The following is a 22048-nucleotide window of genomic DNA, read 5'->3' as shown; positions in this document are numbered from 1 at the left end:
ACCAAGCCTACTCCGGTGGAATCGCTGGCGGCGGTTGGACTCGCAATCCAAAAGTCGTCAGTTCAAACACTGGGGTGGAAGGTTCCTTGGAGTAAAAAGAGGTTTGGGTGCTCTCCCCATTCAAGCCTTCGGACTCCAAGGTTCGAGCAGAAACTTGCAATAGAGACCACGAAAGACCCGGGGGTCGTTAATGTGGATGGTTTGATTTCTTGGAAGAATGCTTTAATTTTCACAAAATACCGTATTTTTTTTAAAGTACTCAAATTTTCATAATTTGCAACATGGGTATCAAACGATTTGAAATTATGCATGCATTTTCACTGTTTTAGAGATTTTTGAATGAAATAACCAAATTTTCTCAAAATACTGTTTTTTTTCTGAAGTACCCAAATTTACATAATTTTCAATATGGGTATCAAACGAAGCGAAAATTGGTTTGCTTTTTCACTGTTCTAGTTTTTTAGGAGGTTTACCCAAAATACCGTATTTTTTTGAAAATACTCAAATTTTAACAAAAAAAACATCGGTATACATTGGTATGCTTTTTGCTTTTATTTTTGAGTTTTATGGATAAATACTTTAATTTTCACAAAATACCGTATTTTTTTAAAGTACTCAAATTTTCATAATTTGCAACATGGGTATCAAACGATTTGAAATTATGCATGCATTTTCACAGTGTTAGAGATTTTTGAATGAAATTACCAATTTTGCTCAAAATACAGTTTTTTTTCTGAAGTATACCCAAATTTACATAATTTTCAATAGGAATATCAAACGAAGCGAAAATTGGTTTGCCTTTTCACTGTTCTAGTATTTAGGAGGTTTGCACAAAAATTGTTTTTTTAAATACTCAAATTTTCATAAAAACGTATTTTTGAAAATACTCAAATTCCATAATTTGCAAAATCGGTATACATTGTTATGATTTTTTTTACTTTTATTTGAGTTTTATGGATAAATACTAAAATTTTCCCAAAGTACCGCATTTCTTTTAAAGTACTCAAATTTTCATAATTTGCAACATGGGTATCAAACAATTTAAATTAGGCATGCATTTTCACTGTTTTAGAGATTTTTGAATGAAATAATCAAATTTTCACAAAATACAGTTTTTTTAAGTACCCAAATTTACATGATTTTCAATAGGGATATTTCACAAAATACTGTATTTTTGAAAATACTCAAATTTTATAATTTGCAATAAGGGTATCGAACGATGCGAAATTTGGTATGCTTTTTTACTTTTATTAGAGTTTTTTTATAACTTTTTTTCGAAAATACTCAAATTTTCATAATTTGCCATTATTGAAATAACGTTAGACGATCATATTATCGACGATAATTCTATCGATTAACAACCTCACTCAATTAGTTTTCCTAAAATTTTTGTTGTCAGTGCCAAAAAAAATCGAGATGAAAAATTTCAGATGATGTTTTTTCGTGATGTGTTATTACTTATTGTTATTTTAAAGTCATTGTTAAGTGAGGCATCATTGCCACACATATTTCTAGTTTCTTTTGCAAATAAATACCAAAATAAACAGGACTACAATGCAAACTTCCACAAAGCACCTCACAGCGTTCAACTTTTCCCCAACAGCCATCTTCAACCATCCTGGCCAGAAACTTAGTTATACGCCTGTGTAAGTGAAGTAATGCATACATGCAAAAATACCCACAGCACAGAGTGCATCCCACTTCCACATTATGTCCGTTGCAAAAGTTGGTCCAAATCGCCTCCAGGACGCGTACATGTGAGGGGAAAACGCTAGAGTCTGGCCTGGTTCCGACATTTATGCAAAATGCAAAAACCATAAAAGTGTACCATGAGAGTTCCCGGCAAGAATATGATTCACTTGGTGCACTCTTTCAATAATTTATTTATTTACCCACTCTGGCTGGCTTTGGGTGCACTCTGGGAAAAAAAGGGCACAGCAAGATGATGGGGAAAAGTCCTTTTAGTGCTACAGATTGAGTTTTAGGGGTGATGCAATGTTTGTTTTACGAGAAAAACTTCTAAAAACTAGTTTGAAAGATTTTGTAAATTTGTTTGAAATTTAATATTTTAATGCATTCAATGAAATTTGTGAAATTTATCAGCCCGAATATAGGCAAAATAAAGTCGGTTGCCAACCATTCAGGAAGGGGGGCTTCGGTGAATCTAACATTCTGTTTGAAAGTCGACGTCGACTTCGGCAGACCTCGCGAGTGCAAGTTCTGGCCGTAACTTTCGTAAGATGATTACTCCGATTCCGATGGAAATTGTAACAACCACATGGCGAAGGCATGGGGAAAAGTTTTGGTTTTCTTCGTAAGACCCTTTTGGAAAAGGTGCAACCACTTAGACTGGCACAGGGGAGATATTACTCGGTGCATTTATATATGGCAACAGGAAAGTCAGTAATGATATTAAACAAGTTTGAAAGCCGGTCTGTAAATCATAAATTTGAAACAGGTTGCTAATGATGGCAAATTAGTGCCGATTTAGGCGGGCTCGCTATCATTTCGCATCGTTTGTGTTCAAGAATAAATTTGCCAGACTACAGCTTCGTAATCTGCTTGATCTAAATGACGCTTTTATTAGAATCCAGAAGGTTGAATGGATTAAATTAATTGTGGTCAATTTCCTTGCCCAGAATTATATGATTGCTGGTAATATCCCGTAGAGAAACACTAATCAAATCAAATTCAAAAGACCGACCAGAGTCTGCGGAGGGGCTAAATGACTTGAACTAACTCCGGCTTTAGTAAGTCCCAGCTCGGTCACACATCCACAAGGAGGGGAGGGTGATAATCGATTTGCTTTATTGTAAAATGCCGTTCCGTTCTTCCCGCAATCTCTGGGAGTGATTGGAGCAAATTGCAATTTAATTGAAAACCAATCTGGTTTGAAATTTTAATAACTTCTTGCAGGTTTAGCTTGGTTGCGTGCGTGCACAGGTAATCCCATCAGGATGGAATGTCTGGCAACACTGGTTTCTGGAATTCTTTGAAAAGTCACATGTGTTCAGATTACATTTTCTCTAAAAAAATAAATATTTTTATGATTTTTATTTATGAAATTATGTAATCTAAGCTTTAGGGACTAAAAATAAAAAAAAATTGTAAAAAATTGTCAAAATCATCACTTGTAAAAGATTTTTTTTTGTTATATTCTGAAAACTCGTAAAGAACACATACAAACCCATTTTGTTCAAATATCAACATTTTTGTTTTTGTCCACTCTACAACTTTGTAGAACATTTTTAACACTCTAAAAAATAACTCTGCAAAGTTACAAAAAAACACGTCATTTAAACCCTCGACAACCCAAATTTTTTTTCGAATTTTTTTTTCTTGTGTTCAGGAGGTCATTTTGAGCAGTTTTTGTTCTACGAAAAACTTTACTTCTCTTGTTTTATGGTTTTCTTGTTTCATTTTTAGTATATTAATTTGTATTTATCTTGTTAAGTTTATGTTTGTTTTTGGTAGAATTTAGCATATTCTACTACCTTCTATCATTACATTTTGCCATTACATTTTTCCATGTATTTTCAGTCACTTTTTCTGCAATAAAATGGCACCATCATCATTTAAATTGTAAAAAATGCGTAGAGGCATAGTCTGGGACTCTAGAAAAATTACTGCATACTTCTTTTTACTTAAAATATAGGAAATGTTAGTTAAAAATACCCCCAAAAAAATTACATTTAAAAAAAAATTGGCCAAGTCACATAAAACAAGTAAAACTTCCAACCCATTCATTTTCTGAAATTTTAAGGGTTCTTATCTCCAATGCTTTCTAATGATCTAAAATTGGTTGAAAAAATGATTTTTGACGATTTTTCAAATCGAAGACCGCCTAAAGGCGGGGTTGGGTTGTACAGGGTTAAAATGAGAAATTTTGTTCCAAATAAAAAAAATTGACCCTTCTGGGTTATTGTAGATTTGAAAAGTTCATTAAATTAAGCATAAAATGACATGTCTCACGATGTTTGACAGTTGAGAAACGGGAAATGGCAGCGTTTTTAAAACTTTTTTTTTAACAAAACTGTTGGGAAAATATAGAGCGTCCAATTTCCCGTCCCGGGAAAAAAATTTCCGTTTCCGAGAAAAGTATTACTGAAATTTAGGCAAAAGGATACATTTTCTTAAGTTTTTGAAATAATATTTGAAAATGTGCAGAAAAAAGTAAAAATTAAAAATAAAATTATTGGGGTTTTTTTTAATTCAATAAACGAATAATATTGAAATTATCAGATGGTAAACAAAAATCATGTCAAGGTTTATTTCTGATGATATTGATTTGTGAAGCATTCAAAACATAAAATAGATCTTGCTTGATGAAAATTTACCATTTAATTTTCGAAGAATAATTGGTGTAATTTCATTAAAAAAATACATTTAAAAGAAAAGGGGTCTTTTCACCAAAGCCATGATTAAATTGGAAAAAAAATGAATTGGTATAATTAAATATTTCAAATAGGATTGTACAAGAAGAATTAGTTAAAAACATTCAATAGTAATAAAGAAATTTTAGTGCTACCATGGGTGTTGAAAAGATAATTATGAAAAAATCGAAGAGTTATTGTGGAGTGATGTTAATTTATCGTATATTTTAAATAATCTTTTTGTGCTTTGAAAGTCATTTATTAAGGCGAAAACCATGTAACAAAATAAAACAAATAGCAAAATATTTTTAAAAAGCTTCTTTAAAGGTGCACAAATGCAAAAGGTGCAAAAATGCACATGAAGTTAAGGTTTCAAGAAAAAAAAATAGCTTTTCTAATTTGATTAAGATCTGATAAAAGTATAAATTGTTCTAGAAAAGATAATTGTCATGAAAATACTTACAGACGAATATAAGTAGGGTAGGGTAGTCATCAATGAGACACTTTTGGTTTTCAACTTTCAACGATTTTTCTAATTTTTTCATCAGCATGTTTTAATGAGCTTTTTGCTGCATTTTATTTCTTTTAGTGTGTTCAAACATTGACCAAAATATGAGATCGATCCGACATCTACAGCCAGAGTTATTCTACTGTCTCATTGTAGACGCACTTGGCAGGAACAATGAGACAGCTGAGGAACAATGAGACACTCTACGAAAATCAATACTTTTCTAGTAAAACATCATGTTTTTGTTTTGTTCCATTACAGGTGGCTTGCCTTGAACATTTTAGAGCAATTTTGCCAACATGAAACTTTAATTAACAAAAGTTATACTGAAAATTATTTAAATTTTGTAAAATCCATATATTTACTCCAAATAACTTTGTATGTCTGGTTAAATGAAGATAAAACTTTATAAATATGCCAAAAATCACTTTCAATTCATGTTTTGAAAGATTTACATGGATTTTGAAATGTTTTATGAAGAAAAATCAAAGTGTCTCATTGTTACCCATGGGCTAAAATGAGTGGGGAACAATGAGACAGCCCTGGATTCTGGGTATATTCTAAATTTTGGTCAAACCTAATGAAAGGCCATTGTAGCCCAACTCAATCCCTATGGAACGTCGAAAGAAATTTGAAGAAATATTAGTTTTGGTGTAAATGGCAGTCTACGAGCGAAAAAGTTTTTTTTGTCTATAATTTACTTTTACACCCCAGAATCAAACATTTATGAATAACTTTTCAAGGGAGCGTCCATAACCAAAGCCACTATTATAGCAGACGTATATCCAGTAGATATACCTTTCCCCCAAATATGAGCCTGATTGGTTGAAACTACGACTTGTGAGATCCATTTTATCATTGTTCCCCGTGTCTCATTGATGACTACTCTACCCTACATTTTCTTAAGTTTTTTAAAATAATATTTAAATTGTGCGAAAAAAATAAAAAAAAAACTTAATCGGGTTTTTTTTTCAATTCAATTAACGAATAATATTGAAACAATCAGATGGTAAACAAAAATCATGTCAAGGTTTATTTCTGATGAGAAAAGGGGTCTTTTCACCAAAGCCATGATTAAATTGGAAGAAAATTAAATTGGTATAATTAAATATTTCATATAGGATTATACAAGAAGAATTAGTTAAACACATTCAATAGTAATAAAGAAATTTTAGTATGAAGTATTTTTTTAAATGAAGCTCTGGTGCTACCATGAGTGTTGAAAAGATAATTATGAAAAAATGGAAGAGTTATTGGGGGTGATGTTAAATTATCGTATATTTTGAATAATCTTTTTGTGCTTTGAAAAGTCATTTATTAAGCAGAAAACCATGTAACAAAATAAAACAAATAACAAAATATTTAAAAAAAAAAGCTTCTTTAAAGGTGCAGAAATTCAAAAGGTGCACAAATGCACATGAAGTTAGGTTTTCAAGAAAAACAAAAAAAGCTTTTCTAACTTGATTAAGAGCTGATAATCTAATCTAATCTAATCAGACCCTAGCGCAGCCAATCTTTCGAAGGGATCCTGGAGAGTGCCTTAGGTTAGATGACGCCTAGCACTCTTCTTGTCATTTATTAACATTTGTAGTGCGCCATTGCATCGAAATGCATTGAAACATTACAAGCGTTAAAGCGGCCAGGCCTACTGCGTAGAGCCGTATCGCAGAGATGACTCGTAATTGGGTTGAGTTTGAGCACGGAGTGTTCGAACAACAACACAATTCTGAATCGACAGGGGAGGAAGAAGCGTGGGGACACACCACCATACGCTCCGAGATTTTGGTTGTATTCGTTGGGAGCACCATGCTAAGAAGGTTTGGTACTCCGGGACCCTCTGGGATGGGACATTGTATTTCCACGAATGCCCTGGACACTATAGGGACGTGGCGTTACATCGTGCTGCCATCTGGTTTTTGTAAGTGCAAGAGTGGAAAAGTGCTGAGTCATCGTCTAAAAATAGACGGCGTCCTATCTCGCCCAGCAAAATGAAGTCGATAAAGTAGTCGGTTTCGATGGAGAAAAAGTGGAAAACGTGGTCTAAAAATAGCGACGCCATCCCCCTATTTGCCGTGGTTATAGCGCCACAACTCGCTCTCTGTAACAGTATTCCTAATTCTAGTCTTAGTTCACCAAGTCGACATGGCCTAGTGGTTAGCATTTTTGCTTACCAATCCAAAGGACGGGGGTTCGAACCCCGCAACGAGCGACTTTGATTTTTCGTTCATATTCATCATTTCTAATTTCTGTGTTCTAAACTTTCTCGTTGGGAGCAGATGGGCATCGAACCCAGAACCATTCGCTTACAAAGCGAACACCGTAACCAGTCAGCCACGGCTGCTCCTCTTTCTAACTTGATTAAGAGCTGATAAAAGTATAAATTGTTCTAGAAAAGATAATTGTCATGAAAATACCAAACTTGTAAATGATTTTTTTTTGGTTTAAACACGTTAATTTTAATGACACTCTCAAACTGTTTACAGAAGTAAGTTTTAAAGAAATTTAAACCAATAAACTCGCTTTCCTATACAATTTTGCTTAAATTATAAATTTCCCGGGAATTCCCGGAATTTCCCACGAAATGGTTGAAAATTTCCCTTTACCCGCAATGTTTGTAACCCCGGGGAAATTTGAGGCTCTAGAAAAATCCAACTCGTCAGCGTCGACTCGGATCGTTTTGCGATCTTCGACAAAGTTGTTTGTCATAAAATTTTCACATAAGCTTTTAGTTTAATTTTTATTTTTTTGCTTTTCCCCATACATTTTTGCAAATTTGCCCGTGCAAACTTCAACGATAAGAGGCGACCCTTAAATCTTAACCGATTTGGCTCAAAATTCAACCAAACCTCTTAAGATTTTCCGAAATTTAAGAATATATATTAAATACACAAATTTGAAGACATACTTGATAACACATTCGATCAAAATTTTGATTTTTTTAAAAGAACAAAACTGTCGAGCAGTTCTCTACGGAATCGGTATTTTTTCTTTAATTTTAATTTTTATAATTTTTAATCCGGCTGAAACTTTTTTGGTGCCTTCGGTATGTCCAAAGAAGCCATTTTGCATCATTAGTTCGTTCATATAATTTTCCATACAAATTTGGCAGCTGTCCATACAAAAATGAAATGTGAAAATTCAAAAATCTGTATCTTTTGAAGGAATTTTTTGATCGATTTGGTATCTTCGGCAAAGTTGTAGGTGTGGATATGGACTACACTGATAAATATGATACACAGTAAAAATTTTTTGGTGATTTTTAATTTCACTTTTTGTCACTAAAACTTGTTTTGCAAAAAAAAAACACTATTTTTAATGTTTTTTATTTTTTCGAATTTTTGAAAAAAAAATGTATTGATTCAAAAAATCATAACTCGGTCAAAGATGTTTTGCCCATTCTGGAAATTTCTGAAAAGTTGGCCTTTGATATCCTCTAAAATATATTTAAAAAAATTAAAGATAGTGTTTTTTTTTTTGCAAATCAATTTTTAGTGACAAAAAGTGAAAGTATGCAAAATGGCTTCTTTGGGCTTACCGAAGGCACCAAAAAAGTTTCAGTCGGAAAAATACAAAAAAAAAAATCGAATGACCGAAATCTCAGAGAGTTGGTCTGTCCTTAGGCGAAATGAAAAAATATATATTGATAAAACTAACATTTAGATATTTTGTTTTACTTTTTGCCATACTCTTTTCATTCCCTTTTAAAACCTAGGAACAAAAACTTAATGTTTGGTAATGTTTAATCGCCATTATTTTTGTTTTTTTTTGTTCAAATCTTTATTGTTTTTCCCCTTTGTTGAAAGCATGAGGGCTTCCATGCCTTAAGTAATTTTTCATTAATTTGTTGTTAAGTTGCTTTTTTTTACTAAAACTGACAATTGCATGTTTTTTTTAAATTTATTTAGAAATTTTAGAAATTATAATTATTCGAGGTTCCTGAATAGTTGGGAATTCGAAAATGTGATTGGAGTAGCCACCCTACGGATTTTTTATGTTTTAAATTTGTTTGTGATTATTGAGAATACATTTTTTTGGCACTTAAATACAAGTTGGTGTGTGTATGTCATTTTGTCTTATTTTAGCTTGACGTACCTTATGGATGAAGTCAAACTACACAGAAAAAAATGTGAATTTACACGACACGTAAAAATTTAATGACATGTAAGCACAGTTGATGTAAACTTGAGATTCGTTGTAAACGGTTGAATCACACGTAAAATCATGTTTGTTGCAAATTTACATCAAACTGTATTTAAATTCAAATGTTTAATGACGTGCAAAAGTGTTGGGGGAACTATACCCTTTCTCAGCCTCTATTATCGGCTTATCAGCACTTTGATCATAAATTACAGCTTAAAAAAAGTGTTTTTGACTGCTCAAAGTAATAAATAGCTCAAATAAAAGTGAGCATTGTTGATACATCTGAAAATAGAGATTTAATAGCGGAAAACGGCAAAAGTTATGAGATAATGACGTAACATTAGGAAATATTTTTTTTTTGTGTGTGAATAATATCCCAAAACCGTCAAAGCTCCATAAAGTATTGGTTATTTGAGCCACAAATATAAATTCAGTTAAAAAGCAGACAAACGTCAACAACCAAAACAAACCGAAATGACCGAGGGGTTGGTGGATGTAAAATCTAGTTCAATATAAAAAAAAACATTTTCCAAGCATTTCATAAATTTTAAATTACAATCAAAGAAATATGAGAAGCAAACATTGTTAACAAATTTTATTAACTTTTGTTTTTATATTTTATCAGGAAAGTATTATATGCATCGGTGGTCCCCTCGTTATGTTTCATTCAGCCCATTATTGATTATTGTAAAACACATGTTTAATGATTTCGCCAATTTTAAATAATTCCTCATTCTGCTTATTTTGGTCATTTGCAAATAGAAAAGAATAAGTATGAATTCACGACCTTTTTAGCATTTGGCGTAAATTTTTTTTTTTTTGCCAAATTTGATAGAAATCATAGAAGCCCCTCTCAGCCATAATTATCGATGCAATCATCATAAAGCTCGCATTTTATCAGCTCCCAGCGAAAAGCCACGCATTGACAGCATCAATGGGGCGTTAAATCCTTCCTATAGAGGGCGTATCCCATCAGCTGCCTTGACCTAATCCCGATTAACGATGGGCATAAACATTGGATCACCACTCGGTGGCATACATTAAGGGGGGGCCGCGAATGGACGCGACTAATCAGTCAGACAAATTAGGTCAAGCAAGAAAATACTAGAAATTGTTGGCTGAATTTGTGTCAGCGAAAATATGTAATTAAAAATATATTTAAATTTACATCCTTTTATGTGTAATTTTACATATCTCACGTAAATTGATGTAAAATTACATTGAAAACATGTAATTGTAAACCTACCAATTTTCCACATTCCAAAATCAAACATTGTTTAAACTGTGTACTAAAACAAGTGCAGGCTACACCTTTTGTGATAGTGCAACGCAGTGCTAATTAAAATTTCTTCCACGGAATGTTCTGTAACTTTACCGACGAGAGTTTTCGTGTCGCTTGGCGACGATAATGTCAACCCCCCCCCCCCCCCCCATTTTGCTGAACCGTGAAACGTGGAGCACTTTTCCGCGAGCCGGGACGACGATTTCAATTCATTAGCCTTTGCCTCGGATGTGATAATTTTCCACCGCGTGGAAATCGTTTCGAGGCTAGGAAACCTGTTCGTTTTTCGTGCTGTCCGGGAAAATTGCAGGTGATTTACGAGAGACACTTTTAAAATGTTGTGCAATTTAACGGCGGCCATTATGGGGGAGGGGGCACTAAATTTGACGCAGCAAGGATTAAGAGATATGGTTCTGTCTTGTAGAAAAAGGAAAAAAAGTCACATAAAAATAATAAAAACTTTTCAAAAATTACTCTAGAAATGATGCTTGATCAATTTAAAAAAATTCAAGTTTCTTTGAATTTGTTTTCTTATAACAGAAAGAACAAAAAAATTCAATTAATAACGTAAAAAAATACACAGAAAAAAGAGGTGAAGAAACGCTCAGCCTCCAATCAATTTTGCATGCGGGACTCACCTGCTCTAATTAAGCCGGAAAGCAATCAAATTCCGGTAGACTTAACAAACAAGATAACGCCGCTTTACTTTGGTGCTCAAAGTCAACAGTGGACCTTTTTTTCCACCCTAACACAAGTACGAAAGTGGGTTCTATAAAACGGAGATAAGCCGAATTATGCTCCCCGATTTGGCTGGATTGGATTTAAGGGCAGTTATAAAAACGATTAAAAGAGATTTTCGAAGAATTAGTTTCTTCTTGGAAATGTGTTCAGGTGGTTGATTTTTTTTTTCTTTGTTTTCAAAAGTGGAAAGCTGATGGAGATTTCGATAAAAGTTTTCAAATTGTTCACAACTAGCTAACCACAAACAAGGTGATCGATGAAAAAGTTCTCCCCACCTAGAAGTAAGTTTAAAGTTTCGTCAATGGATGCCCTTAAATACTGTGTTATTTCTCAACATTGTGAGACTCGGCAACGAGAATGCTGTGTCACCCCGTTAACAACATTCCGTGCGTGAAGCAAGCAAATTGGAGCAGCACAGACTATTTGTGTGAAGCAAAGTGCAAAGTGATGCTAATTGGCGGTTTCTATTCTTTGTGAAATGTGTGGGGTTGCGAAATGACGGCAGATGGAAGTTGGCAATCTGGAATTGATCCGGTAGTGACATCAGTTGGGTTGGATCCGATTGCTGTGAAAGAATATTTTGCTACAGTTGAAAATTTTGAAATAGATTAATTAGTTACTTCCAATAAACTTGCAATTTTCGTTCTATTATATAATTTTTTTTTGCTAGGTAAACTGTTAACAAACTTAGAATTTTTTTTACCGAATTCGCTAGTTGAAAAATCGGTAAATTTAGATCGGTAAATCATCTGTCAAAATAAACAAATTTTTACCGAATTCGGTATCTTTTTACCGAATTCGGTAATTTTCAGTTTACCGAACTGTTCAGTAGTTGAAAATTCGGTAAACTTTACCGAATTCGGGAAAAGAATCTAAGTGTAAAAAAATATTATTATTATTATTATTATTATTTATTATTGACACTTTACTATAATTTTGGCATTCGTGTCAACATAATTTTATGCTGAATCTCATTTGAAAAGTTAAGATAAAAACATAAAACAGTAAAATTCCACTACACCCAGTTGCGTTTTCTCTCAAATAATCCTCTGCTCCCCGATAGGGCATCAAGTGTGTAAACAACAATCAGTTGTGGTACCTTAATTGATAACGTCAATATTGACCGTCTGAGCTGCCGTTCCCAGTGAATGGTTCACGCTGCGCTCGAGTGAAAATGGCCGTGAATTTCACGAATATTTTTTTTCTATTCTTTTTTTTTTGACAGATTTATGATTCTCGTGAAATTTTTAGATATTTTTAAAAAACAATTTTTAACTACTAAAAAAATAACTTTATGTTATTAAAATTAAACAAAACACACATCAATTCATTTTGCGGTTGGACTTTTTATTTGATTACACTTAGGATCTGTTATCACACTGTTTTGGCAGTCAAAGCGATCCCCAAATGACCTAAAAATTGGACGAATCCAATATTGTGAATGGCTTGTTGGTATTTTCGCCAAAGATAACAAACCATACCCACTTGAATCACGGTGTGCTTAGTAGTCAATTCATTTAAACTTTTTTTTATTGTATTTGGTGCAGTGTTGTTTTTAATTATTTTCATTAATTTATAACTTACCGACATCTCTTTGTATTCCATCTTTTCTGTGTCAGAAAAAAAATATGAAATTAATTAAAAATCACAAGCTTTCAAACATATATTTGTTTCTTAAAAAGGTTACTAAAAGTCATCCTGCTATGTTTTTTTTCATCAGAGGCTATTTCTAAGCAACCATTCGTCCAAGCCTAATTGCTTTTAAGAAATTATTCAAGATGTTTTTCGAAATGAAAAAATATTTTTTTAAGGATGGTCAAGCTTAGTTGTAGCAGCACAGGTCAAAAAGACACAAAAAACGCATTTCACAATTTAATTGAAAATAAAAACTTCAGAATTAGATATTGCAAGCGATAAATTGCAGTTTTCAAAAAATATGTATAATTTATATCACGAAAAAAAAACTCTTTGAGGTTGGAACATTTAAATTTCGCAAATAATTTTAACAAGCACAAACGTGCTTAAAATGATCATAAATGCAAGAAAATACACTCTAAACCGTTTTTTACTACAAAATTTAGAGTATTTTGAAAAAAAAATATTGTTTTACTCCCTAAATTTTGGGGCAAATTGCGAATTATAAATAAACATTACGACTAAACATGTCCATAAAACTCAACAGGAAAATCAAAAACTATTTCCAGTCTGTGGTTCGAAAAACAAATTTAAAAATTTAATCAAAAATTTATTTAAAACACAGCATTGCACGATTTGCAATTTTTTTCCGTTTAGGGTAAACAAACAATTGCATTCTTTTATGAAAAATTATATGTTTAGCTTGGTTGACAGTACAGTACCTAGCCGAATGGAATGATTTTTTTACTTATTTTTTTATTATTATGTATTTATTAAAAACTCTTTTCTTATTGAATATTGTTTCAAATCAATGTTAATGTTTGTTTTACTATCATAGCAATGCAATGCTTAGAGTTCAATTCAAGAGTTAGTAATAAAATATCATGATTTTCAATTGTAAACTTTGTAGATAAAACATTTGTTAAATTTTGTTAATTTTATGTTTTGATATAAAAAAAATCCTTGAATATCACGGAAAAATGGTCTGCAAATGTTTTTCAAAGTTTATGTCCCCTGTCCAGCAAAAAAATATTTTTTTCAAAAAACTTCAAAATTTTAATAAGAATGGAAGTCTAATCAACTGAAAACAATCTAAAATGCATTTTGCTGCATTGGTTATCAAAATCAGCTCGTTTAAAAATGTTTCCATTTTTTTTTATAAAATTGCGATGTACAGCTCCGCAACTAATGATTGCAAAACAATTGGACTCTTGATTTCAATTTTTATACCTTTTTATTACCCCCCCTCCCTTGATTTTGGTCAGAGGAACATAAACATAAGGGTTGGCATTGGGTCATACAAATATGCCGAAATTTGTATGACCCCCTATCACCCCTTAAACCCAATGTCACCCCTGATGACGGTTCCGTTATTAAAAAAAAATATATTTATGCACTTTTATTCAAATAAAAACTTAAATAATAATCTTTCCACAAATCATGAATTTTGGGGCCACAGATTAGAAAATCTTAGGAACTGATATTCTGCAACTTTTTGATAGAAGCGTACCTGCAATGTTGTGTAAAGTTTTTTGTGATACAATTTTAATCTTTGTTTTCTTTTTTCTTTCACAGTTGAAAGATTTCGAAAATTTCTTTGAATTCTAACTCTTAAAGCATACATTAAAATTAACATTTTAAATGACATGCCATACAAGCTTTCTTCTATTTTTGAGAATGTACACGTGGTGAAAAAGTGAGGTTAATGTGATAATTTGTTTATTTTGCTAAAAATAATGTTGAATATTTTCGCACAAATTTAACGTCATGATTCGAATACCCGGACGCATCGAAACCCAGAAACCACTTGTTTTATCAATTATTTGAATATATGTTTGCATGATAATTGTGAAAACTGTGTTATTTGATGAATTCTAACATTAACTTTTATTTAAAATTTGTTTGGACGCTGTTATCAATGCCAAAACATTGTAATAAAATAAAAATATGAGTTTACCAAAATATGTGAAACATTTCACTGAAATATTTCATAGGCGTCCGAAGCACCGACAAACCAGAAGTTTATGGGTCTGATTTCCTTAAATTCAAGCAAATTTTTATACAAAATATCAAATGTTTTGATGTTTACAGTTTATTTGAGACCTGAACTAAAATTTCCGTCTAAATTTGTGCGATTCATAAGAAAAATCGAGTGTTCGGAATTCGAAGCAAAAGTGTCTGGATTTCAAATCAGCTTTTAGCAGTGTCCGGGATTCGAAGCTCAACAAGTAATTTTAAAATTCTAAAGAAAACTGGTTAGAACAGACATATTTTGCATGCATTCTCTCGAAATTGACTGTTTATACTACATCCTGATGATATTTCTACATTTCCAACTTATTACATGATTTTTTGGCAACCATAACAAAAATGAAACGCTACTAAATATCCGGATTTCGAATCATGACGTTAGATGGCTCATGCTCATTCCTTAGCATATCTCTGATAAAAACTGGCATTTGTAAAATCATCACAAAATCGGGATAACATCGAAAATAAATTGTGGTGGCCACCCTATTGTTTATGATGGAATTTTCCTTTGAAGTGTTTTTTTTTACTGAGCATTGCTTTCCTTTAGAACCAGACTGCATTATTGACTCAAAAGTGATGAAAATGAACTTGGGACATTTATACAAACTTGGTTAGTTTAATGCTTTAAAATTGCAAACGTAAATTTATTGATTTTTATTTTATTTTTTTGCAATGACTTAAGATAACTGTAATAAAAAAAAAACCTTTTTGCAATTCCGTCGTGAAACTGTTTACTTTTCCTGTCTTCTTGAACGACGAAATAGCCTACTTTTCTGTACCAAAAATAACAGAATCGAATAGCAACACTTTTCAAAATAAATGCTGAAAAGTTCTACTTTTCAGCACTCAAATGGGTGCTGAAAAGTTGAACTTTTCAGCACTTGTTTCGAAATGTAACACTTTTCAACATTTTTTTGATTTAAACGATTTATTGTCAAAATACATGAAAATTTGACATAAAATTTCACTCAGTGTGTGTTTTTTGGAATAGCAAAAAATTGTGTATGGAACTCGTTGCAAAACTTGATTTTTTCAGCACTCTTCGTATTTATCCAACTCGGTGAACCTCGTTGGATAAATGTACGACTCGTGCTGAAAAAATCTTTTTTTGCAACTTGTTGCATAAACTACTATTTCCAAATTTTGCAAATATTTAACAAAAATCAAAAATAGCTAAACCCACCGTGTTCTTCCATGTAACAATCAGCTGAGCGTGGGCTGCTGAACCTATATTGATTCTAACTGCTTCGAGCTCATTTAGCAACATTCCTTGCGTCATACTTTTAGTTCCATCACTAGTAGAAACAACTAGTTCTGACGATCAGACCGATTAGTGTGTGTGATACCCTTGTCAACACAGCGCCAGCCCAAACAATTACTTCGACACATCTCAATTTGAAATATCAGTTAACATGTGAGATAAACTCGCTCAACCGTTCTGCGTGGTCAAAGTCGTCCCGTCGTATCGCTCGCCTGATAACTCTAAGGTGCTCGCTCAGTCGCCGTCTGGCAGTTGGCTGGTCCGCGCTTACCGGCGTTCCGTAGAATCTCCCTCACTAACCGTACCGCAGACACGATGAAGCACAAACAGAAAGGTGGTTTGTTTTGATTTTTTTCTTGAACATCTTGAAGGTTAATTGGATCTAATCAATTTAATTGATGTTTTTTTCCAGTTTACATTACGTCTGTGGACGACTCCGAGTCCTCGAACCGGGCGCCAACGCCGCCGGCCCATCGGTCCCTTCCTCCTTCTCCTGAGCAGCTGAAGCAGCATCCACAGCCGATACCGTCGATTGATCTGACCATGGCCTTGAGCGACAAGTACGGTGTCGGCGGCAGCTATGACGACAATGGCGGCTCCGCCGACGAGATGCAGCAAATTAACGCGACCAGCTTGACGACCCCGGGTACGGGGATGACCTCGCGGGATTCTTCCATTAAGTTTGTAGTTTGGATGGTTGTGGTGGTCGTGTAGCTTGAACTAATTCGATGTTTTCTCTAGAGGTCATGATGGGGCGGGTTGTGCCAAGGGTTGGGTCAACTGGTCCCAACCGTTGACGCTGCTGGCCGTCTTTGTGCTGCTGTGGGGAGTGGCCTACTCGATACTGCCCCGCGAGCTGACCGATCCGGACACGCCGATGATGCGGCTGTGCTTTCTGTTTGTCGGGGCGCAAGTGGCCGGGGTGCTGTGCACGCTCGTCGGACTGCCCGACATGCTGGGCATGCTGTTCTGGGGCGTTCTGTACACCAACGTGGGCCTGGCGGACTTCAAGGGGTTGCTCCGGGTGGAGGCGTTCCTGAGGTGAGTTGGAGGAAAGAAACGAGATTTTTTAAGTTCATTTCATAGCAACGTTACTCGGGTGGCACGTCGACAAGTAAGAATTATTTCTTTTTTTTGTGATTTTTCAAGTGTGTTTTCAAGACTGAATTAATTTCCGAAAAAAGCCAAACTTCCCACCAGTTGACCCAAAACCTTTTTTTCCCACACCCTAAAAAAACCGCAGAGATATGTCCCTCATCAATATTATGCTGCTGGCCGGGTTGGGGCTGGACTACGACGCCCTCAAGAAGCTGTTTCGCATCATAATGCAGCTGACGCTGATTCCGACGGCGGCCGAGGTCGTGGCCATCACCGTGCTGTCCCACTACCTGCTCGATCTGCCCTGGCTGTGGGGCGTGCTGCTCGGGTAAGTGGAAAAATCATTGGAAGGAAGGAAGAATGCCCTTTTTTTTCTGGAGTGGGTGCACGGATTTATGTTAAATTTGACCTTTTTATTTGGAGTTAATTTATTCAATGAAATTTCTTATTAACATTCACCGTTTTTGGCAGATTAAATTGCAAAAATGACAAAAATGACAAAAATGACAAAAATGACAAAAATGACAAAAATGACAAAAAAGACAAAAATGGCAAAAATGACAAAAATGACAAAAAAATGACAAAAATGACAAAAACGACAAAAATGACAAAAATGACAAAAATGACAAAAATGACAAAAATGACAAAAATGACAAAAATGACAAAAATGACAAAAATGACAAAATGACAAAATGACAAAATGACAAAAATGACAAAAATGACAAAAATGACAAAATGACAAAATGACAAAATGACAAAAATGACAAAAATGACAAAAATGACAAAAATGACAAAAATGACAAAAATGACAAAAATGACAAAAATGACAAAAATGACAAAAATGACAAAAATGACAAAAATGACAAAAATGACAAAAATGACAAAAATGACAAAAATGACAAAAATTACAAAAATTACAAAAATTACAAAAATGACAAAATGACAAAATGACAAAAATGACAAAAATGACAAAAATGACAAAAATGACAAAATGATAAAAATGACAAAAATGACAAAATGAAAAAATGAAAAAATGACAAAATGACAAAAATGACAAAAATGACAAAAATGACAAAAATGACAAAAATGACAAAAATGACAAAAATGACAAAAATGACAAAAATGACAAAAATGACAAAAATGACAAAAATGACAAAAATGACAAAAATGACAAAAATTACAAAAATTACAAAAATTACAAAAATTACAAAAATGACAAAAATGACAAAAATGACAAAAATGACAAAAATGACAAAAATGACAAAAATGACAAAATGACAAAAATGACAAAAATGACAAAATGAAAAAATGACAAAAATGACAAAAATGACAAAAATGACAAAAATGACAAAAATGACAAAAATGACAAAAATGACAAAAATGACAAAAATGACAAAAATTACAAAAATGACAAAAATGACAAAAATGACAAAAATGACAAAAATGACAAAAATGACAAAAATGACAAAAATGACAAAAATGACAAAAATGATAAAAATGACAAAAATGACAAAAATGAAAAAATGAAAAAATGACAAAAATGACAAAAATGACAAAATGACAAAATGACAAAAATGACAAAAATGACAAAAATGACAAAAATGACAAAATGACAAAATGACAAAATGACAAAAATGACAAAAATGACAAAAATGACAAAATGACAAAATGACAAAAATGACAAAAATTACAAAAATTACAAAAATTACAAAATGACAAAAATGACAAAAATGACAAAAATGACAAAAATGACAAAAATGACAAAATGACAAAAATGACAAAAATGACAAAAATGACAAAAATGAAAAATGACAAAAATGACAAAAATGACAAAAATGACAAAATGACAAAAATGACAAAATGACAAAAATGACAAAATGACAAAATGACAAAATGACAAAATGACAAAAATGACAAAATGACAAAATTACAAAATGACAAAAATGACAAAAATGACAAAAATTACAAAATGACAAAAATTACAAAAATTACAAAAATGACAAAATGACAAAAATGACAAAAATGACAAAAATGACAAAAATGACAAAATGACAAAAATGACAAAATGACAAAAATGACAATAATGACAAAAATGACAAAAATGACAAAAATGACAAAAATGACAAAAATGACAAAAATGACAAAAATGACAAAAATGACAAAAATGACAAAAATGACAAAAATGACAAAAATGACAAAAATGACAAAAATGACAAAAATGACAAAAAATGACAAAAAATGACAAAATTGAATGTTTTTTAATTCTCTATTTAGGTTAATAGAAAAATTCTGTAAAAATGGGATTTAAATTTCCAAAAGAAGAAATTTTTTGAACGGATTTCGCCGTTTAACTAGTTCATTTCGAAATTCCACATTCCACGATAACCTTCCTACATAAAAGCGTAAAACAATAGAGCTGAGAAAATTAAAGAAAGCTGTAGCAAATACAAGAAACCGCCATCGTGGAAGCACTTTTGCAAATAGGTTCTTCAGCGGGTGGTGGGAAGTTTTTTTCCCCTGTTTGTTTCACCCTCTTTGATGGTGGAGGCTGTTGCTCTGGTGCTTGACCATCGCACCGCCACCGCCACCGTAAAGCGAGAAATCCTTTAATTTGGTTTTAAATGCATTTTTTATGTTCGTTTTTTTTTGGCACGAAAGCAAAGAGGGAACGAACCTTAATGGAAATGGCAATCCTGCTGAAAGCCACATTAAAAGAACTGGATTTTCTTTCGCTAAAAACCGGACACCAAAGGGGAAAATAGAAAAAGTTCCCACCGCTACTCAAACTATTTTTTTCCCCAGCACAATGAGGTCATCGTGAAGATTGGCAGCTAGGAAAAGCACCCACACTTTCTTTCTCCCACTTACAAGATCCGTTCTGAAAAAAGGTGCACTTTTTCCTCTTCGTGGTGCAACTTTTCATACAAAAAGCAGCTTGATTTTTGAAAGCTTCATTATGGAGGCTTTTCCGTGGTCGGTGATGGTGCTGGTTGGGCAATAGAAAAGAGAAAATGAACGGTGGAACGGAGAAAAAAAAGTGTGGGTTGCCACCCTGAGTGCATTAAACAAATTGCATTCCAAACTGTCGCCTGTCGGGCAGAGTTTATCAACCAATGGAAATTGATTTCAGTGTGGGAGGAGGGATGAAGGGTTTTTTTTGATTCAGAAATCAATAACAAGATTGAGACTTTTTTGTAAATTCGGAATACCAAATACCAAGTACCCAAGTACCCAAGCACCGAAGTACTGGAATACCCAAGTACTCAAGTACTCAAGTACTCAAGTATTCAAGTACTCAAGTATTCAATTACTCAAGTATTCAAGTACTCAAGTACTCAAGTACTCAAGTACTCAAGTACTCAAGTACTCAAGTATTCAAGTACTCAAGTACTCAAGTATTCAAGTACTCAAGTACTCAAGTATTCAAGGGCTCAAGTACTCAAGTACTCAAGGGCTCAAGTACTCAAGTACTCAAGTACTCAAGGGCTCAAGTACTCAAGTACTCAAGTACTCAAGTACTCAAGTACTCAAGTATTCAAGTACTCAAGTACTCAAGTACTCAAGTACTCAAATACTCAAGTACTCAACTACTCATGTACCCAAGTACCCAGATTACGTAAGCTTTGACAGAAATTACATCAAACCATTTTCAATTATGATTATTCAGATATTTTAAAGAAAAAAAAAACTTTTTGGAAATCTGAGAACACTTTAGACGATGATATAATTTCATTTAGAAATGTCAAATTTCGTCTTGATTAATAGATTTCACAATATTGTTTTATTTGATTTCATAGCTAAGCATTCCACTCCACAGTCATAAAATCTATTTTAATACTAGTGAAGAATTCTTGTAAAATTCAAAGAGAATAAAAATCCAGCATCCTTCAAACTCCATTCCACACCACATACTTTAACTTTAATTTTCCCCCAATTCCGTTCAATTTGGCATCTGGCAGGAATTTCCTATCTCCCATCGCCAATTTCTCAATCAACCGCAATTTTTCTCGAACTAATAAATTTACCCCGCTTTTCCCCTTCGCTCCCGCTCCCGCCCAGCCTGGTCATCACGGCCATCTCGCCGAACGTGGTCGTGACGGTGATGCTGCGCCTCGCCGAGCAGGGCCTCGGCAAGTCCAAGGGCATCCGGACGATGATTCTGGCCACGACCAGCTGCAACGACGTGCTGGCCATCTTTCTGTTCGGTGTCATTCTGGGGGTGATTTTCTCCACGGGTGAGTCTCTTTTATTCTTCGTTTAAGTTATGGGAAGCGGGGGAAAAGTCCAACTCTGGCGCTACACCGTGGTCCCCGACGGTGGACGTGACGCTAATCCTGCGTTTGAGGGACTGCATCTGGTGTTTTAAATTTGGCCCGGAAGTCGCGAACCAGTGACAAGTTTTGGGGAGATTCGGAAGTAATGTGCAATCGGAACACTAAAGTAGGTATTAGACTATGAGAAACAAACAAACAAACTCGCACTTTTTGACAGTTTGGCAAACTGTCAAACACGAAAAAGTGCAAGTAAAGATATCAATTTTCAATCGCCCGAATGTATGCAACTTTCTGAAATTATTTTTAGACACAAGAGGAAATGCGCCTTAAGTTATGCTTTATACCACGTTTTGTACACCTTTTTAAAGTTGATTTTAAAAATGACTTTTCCAACATTCTCCAGGTAACCTGACGAGCCAGATCCTCCAGGGACCAATCGGTATCGTAATTGGTCTCGTCTTTGGCGGCGCCTGCGGACTCCTGCTGCTCTACTTGCCATCGTATCAAGCGGTAAGAACGTCCTGTGGGGGAACCATGTGACACACTACCACGACTTGAAAGTTGGGCGGTGCAAGGGGGGGGGGGGGGCAATTTATTCGTACTCGTCACATGGGCACTAGCAGTAGATTGTTGAGGGGGGCATTTTGAGGGTAGTTGGTGGTTGCTGCGAAACGATGCTACTTTGCCACAAACTTAATTTTACTT

At 33.9% G+C, this 22048-nt stretch overlaps 1 protein-coding gene across 2 annotated transcripts in view; it reads left to right on the top strand.

The window, feature by feature from the left end:
• The window catches only part of LOC6048979 (sodium/hydrogen exchanger 9B2), a 36021-nt gene that overhangs the window by 7024 nt on the left and 6949 nt on the right, over positions 1-22048 (top strand). The window contains exons 1-6 of one of the 2 annotated variants that reach the window (XM_038267092.1): positions 16117-16305; positions 16384-16651; positions 16713-17012; positions 17215-17397; positions 21129-21304; positions 21747-21853. In XM_038267092.1, the coding sequence (XP_038123020.1) occupies positions 16287-16305; positions 16384-16651; positions 16713-17012; positions 17215-17397; positions 21129-21304; positions 21747-21853 (1053 nt within the window). In that variant the 5' untranslated portion in view covers positions 16117-16286. Of the gene's footprint in view, positions 1-16116; positions 16306-16383; positions 16652-16712; positions 17013-17214; positions 17398-21128; positions 21305-21746; positions 21854-22048 lie in introns of those variants that run through there. The other variant, XM_038267093.1, reaches the window with a different exon arrangement.

Source organism: Culex quinquefasciatus, chromosome 1 (genome assembly GCF_015732765.1).
Source record: "Culex quinquefasciatus strain JHB chromosome 1, VPISU_Cqui_1.0_pri_paternal, whole genome shotgun sequence".
In the NCBI taxonomy this organism is placed as follows: domain Eukaryota; kingdom Metazoa; phylum Arthropoda; class Insecta; order Diptera; family Culicidae; genus Culex; species Culex quinquefasciatus.
Note: the sequence above shows the minus strand (reverse complement) of the source record. Positions and strands in the feature narration are given on the sequence as shown.